This window comes from Eucyclogobius newberryi, unplaced genomic scaffold (genome assembly GCF_026437365.1).
Source record: "Eucyclogobius newberryi isolate DKJ021-1_F unplaced genomic scaffold, fEucNew1.0.hap1 SCAF_14, whole genome shotgun sequence".
In the NCBI taxonomy this organism is placed as follows: Eukaryota; Metazoa; Chordata; class Actinopteri; order Gobiiformes; family Gobiidae; genus Eucyclogobius; species Eucyclogobius newberryi.
Window position 1 is genome coordinate 12,845,397 of NW_027315768.1, and position 9,846 is coordinate 12,855,242.

A 9,846-nucleotide genomic window follows, 5' to 3' on the forward strand; every position below is an offset into this window, starting at 1 on the left:
AACGCCCGTCGCAATAGCGCCACCCAGAGCTAAAAAGAAAAAACATGAAACGCTTCATCTTTGGCTAAGGCACATCACACGTGGAACAGTGATAGAGCGACCTTTGATGAGTAAAACACGCATTGCAGCATCGCTCTATGATAAACAGGAAGTCAGCCATGTTGAATCAAAGGGGCACCGCCACGTTTGACTTTTTTTTTTTTCAATTTCGTACTTTTTTCAACAGGTTTTTCATCAGATCAAGCTCAAAACAACACTTTTTGCATCTAGAGATGTTGAAATTTAATAAATAATTAAAAAAAATGTTGATATTCTTTACGGTCTCCGCGAAACACGCCCTCAAAAAGGCTTAATTTCCTGTTTTTTCAAGGACAAGTCACGCCAATGGAATGGATCTACGGAGCTCATATTTCACTCACTAATGTGTTTTTATGATCTGATTGGAAATAATGTATACCATGTAACAAATTGACTCTATAGCGCCCCTACCCATTGTGTGAAAAACTCAACATTGTCTGATTTGTTTGAAACTGGTGGGTTATAGTCTCCTCAAGACGCCATGAAAAAAAGTGCATTACAGATATATGTATTTTTCACTATTGGCCAGTAGGGGCGCAATTAATGCCTTCACTTCCTCTTTTATTGTTATGGAACATTTCCTCTTGTGCCGCGGTCTTAGCATTAGCATTAGCATTAGCGGCGGGTCTCTGTTGCTAGGTGACGCGGTACAGGGAGGAGGGGTATAAAGTCTTTAGACTCAATTCTTTAGACTTTATTCTTTAGGCTTTATAGATTTTATTCTTTAGACTTTATTCTTTCTGCTACAACTATTCAAAGTTACAGTACATCTTCAAACAACAGTCGCAGTATTATTGATGATTATTGATAATGCAATTTACTGCTCGGCCATAATAACTGCCTCAAACCCGAGAGCGAGAACCACTGCGTTTTAAGTAAAAAAGTTACAAAAGTACACCATGTTACGACACGTTAATGTGCCACTTGTTGCCAGCCGTCTTTGCTAAATCATCTTTGGCAATATTGTTGCTACTGTTTCAGTGCCTGGCTCTCCGGTGTGCCCCGCCTCACCCGCTTATTCTGGTACTGTTTGTAAATGATGTGAAAGGCTCATCCCATAATTCCCACTGATATTATCTTACAGTGTTTTTGTTTTTAAGGATTGGTCACGCCGGGGAAAGATAAAAATCAGAAAGAGGAAGAAAATAAAGGGCTCTTCAGCATGTTCAGGAGAAGCAAGAAGAGCAAACCGGAGAAGGTAAAGAAAAGCTGTAAAGTCCATGTGATGACAGAACATTCTAGAGTCTGTAGATGAAAGTTTAGATGGACTGCTTAATGTGAAGTTCCTGTTTTCACCTTCCCCCTATCCCAGCCCACAACCCTGTATTTTGGAAAGAACTGTGAAAATCTGCCCGCTATGATGAAATGTGAACTGTGAGGAACAGGAAGTCAGTGAACCCCTTTCTTTTATTAAGCTTTAATATGTTCTTTTTACAATGAACAACATGCGAGATAATGATCTCTGTCTGCTCTAGTTTAATTAGATGAATTAAAAGTACAGATATTTTGGTTGATTTAATAAAAACTAAAACGTCAAGAGCCCCAAACCAGACGACAAACAAGCTCAACCTCCAAGGAATAAGTTTACCCATGCACAGTTTAAACAATCATTCAACAAAATAAAAATTTGTTATCGGTCATATTTATAGTCAAATCATAACCTCGCTCCCTGAAAATCTGAAAACATTAATATACAACATTTCAGTATGTATATGTATGAAAAACCAAACAAGTTTTGCATAATACAGAAACTTTATGAATTGCATTTGACCAATTGAGTCATTTTGACCCCCCTGCCCTCAATCTGAGATTTAGACATTCTCAATCTAAAACATGACCTATTGATTATTGCAGAGGGAGGTTTGTGTGCGTGCTGTTGCCATTGGTCGCCTGTTATTTAGAAATCCATCTCTTATCGCTGCCCTTTCGGTGGATGTTTGTTCTCCTTCTCCAAAAGGCTACAACGGTCAGCGCGCCGTCCTCCCCAGTGCTGCCCCAGAGCCGACCACGTCCTCACAGCATGGCCTTACCCAGCACACACGCTTCACCCTTCGGATCTGACGCCCCAAAGAAGAGACGAGCCCCCCAGCCCCCCATCCTGGTGTCCCAACAGAGCTGCCCCTCCGGCTTCAGCCCGCGACAGAGGCTCTACTCTGAACCTTGTACCAGGCTGGACAGCACCGATCAGGTCTGTGTCAAAGCGGTCTAGTATTTGTCAAGATCAAAAGTTTCACAGTTTTATCATTAGTTTGAAAGGCTGGCACTTGGCACAGAGTAGTAAACAAGAGATTGTATAATTTATGTCATGTTTGTCTTTTCTTTGCGGGTCTTTTAGTGCTGTTTAAGTCAGATGAATTATTATTATTTATGAAAAAGAGAATTCACATACTTTTAGTTTTAGTTAAAAATGATTGCATTGAAAAATACAATTTTAGTGTTAGGATTATTTAGAGAAAAAACATCACAATTGAATGATTATTCACGATTATTGAGACTGTGACAAAACAGCGGTGACATTTTTATTTCTCTTTCATTCCGTGGTCTAACACACTGTTCCTCATTTTTGTGACCGGCTTTACAATCTCAAACTTTCAGAATGACAAAACAAACAGATAAAAGTAGTTTACATTCAGGTGTATTTTATGGACCATAGATTGAACTAAAAAGACTAAATTCTGCTTCTAAAATGGTCCCGGATATGAATTATTGGTTCTTAAGGTTCTAATATGACCTAAATAATCACAATTAACCAAATCATCTTGTCATCTGAACAAGGCAATTTAATATACAATGAAGCAAGTTTAATTGTCAAGATTATTATGTTAATTGTGCTAAACTAAACCATACGTTCCTAGGCCTGTCACAATAATTACTACATCGATAATCAATAATTGATATCTGTATAAATAATCGTTTTTCAGGCTGAATATTTATAGTGTGGATATTTTCTTTGTTATAGATTATTATTACTTTTACAGAGTACAATGAGATCTGAGCTATAGAAAGTCGATTGAGTAACTTCAAATGATAATGTAGAAATAAAGTGTTTCATTTGGCTTTCATTCGTTTTCTGTGATTCTACAGCTTTAGAGTTCTTGTGTCTGTGGCAAAAAGTAGTTTTGATATAATCGTATATTGTGATATTTTGAGGTGGAAATATATTGCACGACTATTGTCAGCTCGTTAGTTATTTATAAGGCTAATGCACGACTGTAATTGTTCACTGGCATTGTTAGGTATTGTAAGTAACTAAATACACGTACCAAAAATACTTACTAATTTTGAGTACCTATATTTTGTACACTTTCTTTTGGGGTTTTTCAAGATACAGTTACTTTCAAAGGAATACATTGAAGTTTAGGCTTTAAACTGCACAGTGTTGGAAAGAAAATATAGAAAACACCGCTCTTGTGTGATTGAATGTACCTTTAATTTTGTTCTTCTCTAATTAATAATTTTAAAAGGCATAATAAACAGTGCTTAAAACTTTCAGCTGCTTTTACTCCTGTCATATTGTTTCCACTAGAATAAATGCCACTTAACAGGTATTCACTGTTCTGTAACTAAATACATTTACAAGGTGTTCTTCCCGTCACTGTTCACTGGTTTACATAATTGACTTTGCTTTTGTGTAATAGTATTTCTAATGCAGTAATATTACTCTGACTCTGCTGTGTTAGACGCCTGTTTTAAGTCGTGGATCTTCGACCAATTCTTCACTCAAAAGGACCAAGAGGAAAGCTCCTCCACCTCCTTCTCCCACCAGCGCCGTCGCACCCGAAGCATTTTCCCCAGACGATCTGCAAGGTACGGATATTTACATCATTTATCACTACAAACGTGTCCGATAACTGTGCCGATTCAACTTTATGTCAAGTTATGTGTCGATTATAGGAGGTGTTCTTAAGCTTTGACTTTACTGTACAAGAGTTTCTAAAGAGTAGAATTTACTGCCATCTAGTGACCATTGTGAAAAACTGTCAGTATAAAATAAGCAGTTGTCTATTTTGAATAACAAACTAAATATAAAAAGTACATTGTAGTTTGGACAATGCAACTATGAAGTGTGTTTGACCTGAAATTTAAACATTATTTTTTGTGAATCAGATGCTGCTTAGAAAGTTTAGGGCATGAACTCAGACAAAAGTAGACAGATGACAGACAGATTAGATATTTTCTCCTTTTTATTGAACAATTCTAAACCCCCTGCGGCGTGTAGTGACCTCCAACTTCAAATGCATAAACCTTAAGTCTCAAATCTATTTTTTACACCTTCCTTTCCTTTTCTCTTTGTAGTTAAAATCTCCCTTTGACGCACTTTCCTGCCTTTGTCCCAAAAAACCATGGCATTGTCCCGAGAGGAAAGCTCCACCTGCTTGTGTGCACAAAACTGATTTAACTCTAAACCAATACTCCCTGGAAACTATAAAGCAACTGCCAAAGATTTACATTTGGTTGAAGTGACGCAATTTGATTCATTTTGGAGCATCTTATTGAAAGTATTAAGTTCATCCTTGTTGGCTTAAAAGAACGTTGTTGTGGTTCTCAAAGTAAGGAAATAATTTAGTGAATAATATGGTGGTTTCCTCCTCGGGACAGAGAGACCCATGCAAAGTTGGACACTAAATTCTACCCAAAACAGTATTTGTGGGGGAAAAAACAAAAAAGAGCTACAGTGAGAATGCTTTTCCTGTGTTTTCTACTCTGAAGAATGTATCCCTTAGTCTTAGAAGCCTTGAAACATGGTCTTGCTTCCTTCTCTTTTGTGACCAGCATCTTTGAAGTGGAAAGTAACATAATTGACTTTACGTATTCATTTATATATTTAATGTAGTTACATTCTGAAAGCAGTAAAATGGAAAAAGGGCGTTTACTTTTAGTTAAGTTTAGCTTATTGTGTTTCTTTTATGACCGTGGCCTCAGTAGCTGCTTCATCATGTGTAATTATTAACCGTGTGACTTTGTTTGTTTGCAAAAGTTTGCCCTTCAACTCCAACCACTCATGATGGATACTAGAGCAAGACTTTGAATTATATTTCTATTAATAACAGCTTTACCAAGGGCTTTCTGTACCTTGAGGCATAATGATAAATCACATCATCAATAAAAAAATAAATCATATAAAACAGAAATTATTTAAGATGAATTCAAATAAAGTGTTGAATTGACTTGATAAAATGGACTGAGACTCGGGACTCGACTTGGACTCGACTTGGACTCGACTTGGACTCGACTTGGACTCGACTTGGACTCGACTTGGACTCGACTTGGACTCGCCTTGGACTCGACTTGGACTCGACTTGGACTTGCCTTGGACTCGACTTGGACTCGACTTAAATGCCAGTGACTTGAGACGACTTGATGCTAATGTGTCTTCTCTAAACAGTTGATTTACATAATTATATGATTGATAAAATATTTGGTCATGTGATACAAAGACTTGAAACTCAAAGCGTAGGACTTGGGACTTGATTAGGACTTGTTGACTTCTGACTCGGGACTTAGTCTGGACTCCTTGGCTTGGGCCCCAGGCAAAAATACTTTGGCCCTCATTTACTGTGTAGTAATTGTGTAAATTAGACATACTGTTGTAATCAAGGTATTGAAATGACCAAGTGTGACATCATTGTTTCCAATAAGAAATGATGAACCACAAATATTGCCTTTTCCAACATTGTTTACTACGTTTGTTTTTCCTTTTTATTTTTTCTTAAAGGATTTATCGGCCCGTCGGCTTTATTAGACAGAAGAGTGGGGTTGGGAGAGAGAAGGACATTCAGCAAATTGTCAGAGCTCAGATTGATCACACACAGAGATTATGCTTTTGTGAAATTAATATTTTAACCTTTCATATTAGGCTGGGCGATAAACCAAAAAAATCTATATCACGATTTTAATTGGACGATACATGTAGAGGCGGGAGATGTATCGTAAAATAGATCATACTACAAATGTTTTGGAAATATGCAAAATTAGAATATCAAGGGACCTCAAAAAGAGACAGAAACAAGTATAAAGTGATATTTCTGCACTTTAGTAGTTCATTTTAAGGTCCATCTCATGTATGTTCAGATATTGTGCAATATCTGAACCTCAACCAAGACATTTCCAGACAAAATTTAGGACATTCAAGAGAAAACAATGACTGAATCACGATATCCATCCATCCATTTTCTACCGCTTGTTCCCTTTCGGGGTCGCGGGTGACTGGAGCCTATCCCAGTGACTTCGGGCCTTAGGCGGGGTACACCCTGGACAGTGGCCAACTTGTCGCAGGGCTGACACAGAGACATAGACATTACAGACAGTTCACTCTCACATTCATTCACTAGGGCCAATTTAGACTTACCAATTTTTACCTAACACATGCATGTCTTTGGACGGTGGGAGGAAACCGGAGAACCCGGAGAGAACCCACGGTAACACGGGGAGAACATGCAAACTCCACCCAGAGAGATCATGTGATGATTTGCCACCGTGCACCCCTGAATCACGATATATTGATTTAAAATGGCAGATTGTCACATCGTTTAGCTCTGCTTTGTTCTTCCACAGTAAGCCCACCTGTCACCACTCTGGAGGAGATAAAAGAGCAAGAGGAGACTCATTCCTCCGCCAGCACTGTCCCGGATCAGACTACCCACAATACATCACCCGACGTTACACTGCAAACCCCGCCTACCGAGACCGCGATCGGGACGTCCACACAGGAGAACGGGGAAGACCTGTCCTCGGACGGCAGGTACGGACTATTGTCGAGACGCGTTCGAGTTCATCTCCCCAAAGTACGTGAAAACGCATCAGCAACACTTTAAATACGTTTGTGTGTCGCAGTAACGGCCGACCGCACAGCCAGGTCAACCATTCTGACACCGCTCTGGAGCTGGACCAAGTGGACGCTGAAGATCTGACCCAACTAGCAGACACAAGTAAGCTCTAAAGTCAAGTACACAAGTAAGCTCTAAAGCCAAGTACACAAGTAAGCTCTAAAGTCAAGTACACAAGTAAGCTCTAAAGTCAAGTACACAAGTAAGCTCTAAAGCCAAGTACACAAGTAAGCTCTAAAGTCAAGTACACAAGTAAGCTCTAAAGTCAAGTACACAAGTAAGCTCTAAAGTCAAGTACACGAGTAAGCTCTAAAGTCAAGTACACAAGTAAGCTCTCAAGTCAAGTACACAAGTAAGCTCTAAAGTCAAGTACACAAGTAAGCTCTAAAGTCAAGTACACAAGTAAGCTCTAAAGTCAAGTACACAAGTAAGCTCTAAAGTCAAGTACACGAGTAAGCTCTAAAGTCAAGTACACGAGTAAGCTCTAAAGTCAAGTACACAAGTAAGCTCTCAAGTCAAGTACACAAGTAAGCTCTAAAGTCAAGTACACAAGTAAGCTCTAAAGTCAAGTACACAAGTAAGCTCTAAAGTCAAGTACACGAGTAAGCTCTAAAGTCAAGTACACGAGTAAGCTCTAAAGTCAAGTACACAAGTAAGCTCTAAAGTCAAGTACACAAGTAAGCTCTAAAGTCAAGTACACAAGTAAGCTCTAAAGTCAAGTACACGAGTAAGCTCTAAAGTCAAGTACACGAGTAAGCTCTAAAGTCAAGTACACGAGTAAGCTCTAAAGTCAAGTACACGAGTAAGCTCTAAAGTCAAGTACACAAGTAAGCTCTCAAGTCAAGTACACAAGTAAGCTCTAAAGTCAAGTACACAAGTAAGCTCTCAAGTCAAGTACACAAGTAAGCTCTAAAGTCAAGTACACAAGTAAGCTCTCAAGTCAAGTACACAAGTAAGCTCTAAAGTCAAGTACACGAGTAAGCTCTAAAGTCAAGTACTGGTATGATAGAATTAATTGTGGCGTTTTTTACTATACATTTATACAAATATTGCAAATGATCTAAGCCTGAAATGGCAAATATACTGTTAATTTAATATTGCCATTTTAATATTTTAATAAGACTTTCATTTATTTTTTTTCATATTTTGATCTGAATCTGGTGTTTTGGCGTCCCATAGTGAGAAACATGATTCCAAAATTCCACTACTCTTGAACCTTGTCAAATCTCAAATGTTTGAAGACGTTTTGATTCTTGTCTAAGAGTTTCTCAATGCAAAGCTGGTTTTATACTGGCGAAAAGGACCTTTTTGTGCAGTTATGAAACAGAAACAATATATTTTACTTTACTTTATTCTTTCTAATACAAATACCTAGTTGCTGAGCTCCAGTCATGGAACGGTTGATTGGGAGTTTAGGAGAAGTAATGTCTTTATTCTTTTCAGTTTTAATGTTTTAATGTCTTAATGCTCCTCCTGGACACCAACATTGACCAAAGAAATAAGAATATTTAATCACAATTAGTTCACCTTGTTTGCTTTCAACAAAATAGTCCAGTTCTTTCCTCCAAAGCCATGATCACTACAAGACTATTAGGCCTCAGTTTGATTAAAAGGGACATATACTCAATTTTAATGGGCTTTAAACCTTTTTTACAAGTGCTTCCTCATCATTAGTTTCCTCACACTTATGTTTTGATTGATTCCTGCTTGTTTAAGTTAATCCTGTATTGAAATCCTGAAACTGAAGCTTGAGTGCTCGGAAAATTCCTGTTTTCATGTACCCCCTATCCCCACCCACAGCGCTGTACTTAGTTCCTAAAAAGAATTAAGACTCTGAGTGATACATAATGAGTTCTAAAACAGAGAAATGTCACTATGAAGAGACAGGAAGTCAATGTAAAGGGATAATCTACTTATGTAATAGTTCAATTTCACGTACCTGAAAAAAGCATACGTCTTCTTTTAAAATGAAAAAATATAATTCATAATGATGTATATATAAATAGAGGGGGGCATTATACTTTTTTTTTGAAGATATGCAAAACACAAATGGAAAAAAAGTTATGTTTTAATCTTTCAAATAAGGGGCTATTTCTGCACTTTTGTGATTCATTTTACAGACATTTTTTTTTATTTGTCTGATTTTTAAACATTATTTTTTGTCTATATCTAACACCCTTGTATACAAATGCTCTATTGTTTGTGTGTTTGCGTCTCGTCTCACCTCTAGCTATAAATAAAATGTTCTCAAAGTTATTGACCTTTTCTTTTCTTTTTCCTCCAGGTGAGCCATCCACAAGCGAAGACCTTCCTTCTGCGAGCGTCCAGGTTGACGACGACACTCTGCCCAGCGCCGCCCGACTGCTGCCTCCTTCTCCTCCTCCGCCTCAGGTCCAGGACGCAGAAACCCAGGCCTCGTCCCCTCTTCCTCCTCCTCTTCTTACTCCTCCTCCTCCTCCCGCCTGCCTGGACTCGACATCCCCCGGAGAGCACACTGACCCCGGGGCTACGAGCCAACCGTCCCTCAGCACCGCCACGCAAACCACTGGAGAGGATGCACAAGTTCAAACAGACTTAACCTCACTTCCTGCACAACAACAACAACAACAACAACAACGAGTACCGCACAACGCTCCATCTTCTCCGAGTCCATCCGAATCGGGGAAGAAGGACATGGCTACTTTGACGGACGACTTAGAGGGGACTTTAAACCCGGACGCGTCGCCTCCTCCGGCTAAAGTACCTCCTCCGCCCAAACTCGAATCGAAACCCAAACCGTCAAACGAACTCACGCGAGACTACGTTCCCAAAGTGGGGATGACGACGTACACCATTGTGCCACAAAAATCACTCGATAAATTGAGGTATTTCGAAGTAGCCTTAACACTGGAAGCACCGCCTCCAGATTTGCAAGAAAATCATCAGGGAAACGCTACTTCGC

At 38.9% G+C, this 9,846-nt stretch overlaps 1 protein-coding gene across 4 annotated transcripts in view; it reads left to right on the plus strand.

The window, feature by feature from the left end:
- The window catches only part of cobll1b (cordon-bleu WH2 repeat protein-like 1b), a 47,799-nt gene that overhangs the window by 36,474 nt on the left and 1,479 nt on the right, over positions 1–9,846 (plus strand). For 2 of the 4 annotated variants that reach the window (XM_072444331.1, XM_072444329.1), the window contains 7 exons: positions 1,060–1,101; positions 1,179–1,276; positions 2,036–2,266; positions 3,759–3,885; positions 6,634–6,832; positions 6,913–7,007; positions 9,190–9,846. The exon at positions 9,190–9,846 is cut by the window's right edge and continues 785 nt beyond it. In XM_072444331.1, coding sequence (XP_072300432.1) covers positions 1,060–1,101; positions 1,179–1,276; positions 2,036–2,266; positions 3,759–3,885; positions 6,634–6,832; positions 6,913–7,007; positions 9,190–9,846 — 1,449 coding nt within the window. The remainder of the gene's footprint in view (positions 1–1,059; positions 1,102–1,178; positions 1,277–2,035; positions 2,267–3,758; positions 3,886–6,633; positions 6,833–6,912; positions 7,008–9,189) is intronic. The other 2 variants (XM_072444327.1, XM_072444328.1) reach the window with 2 other exon arrangements.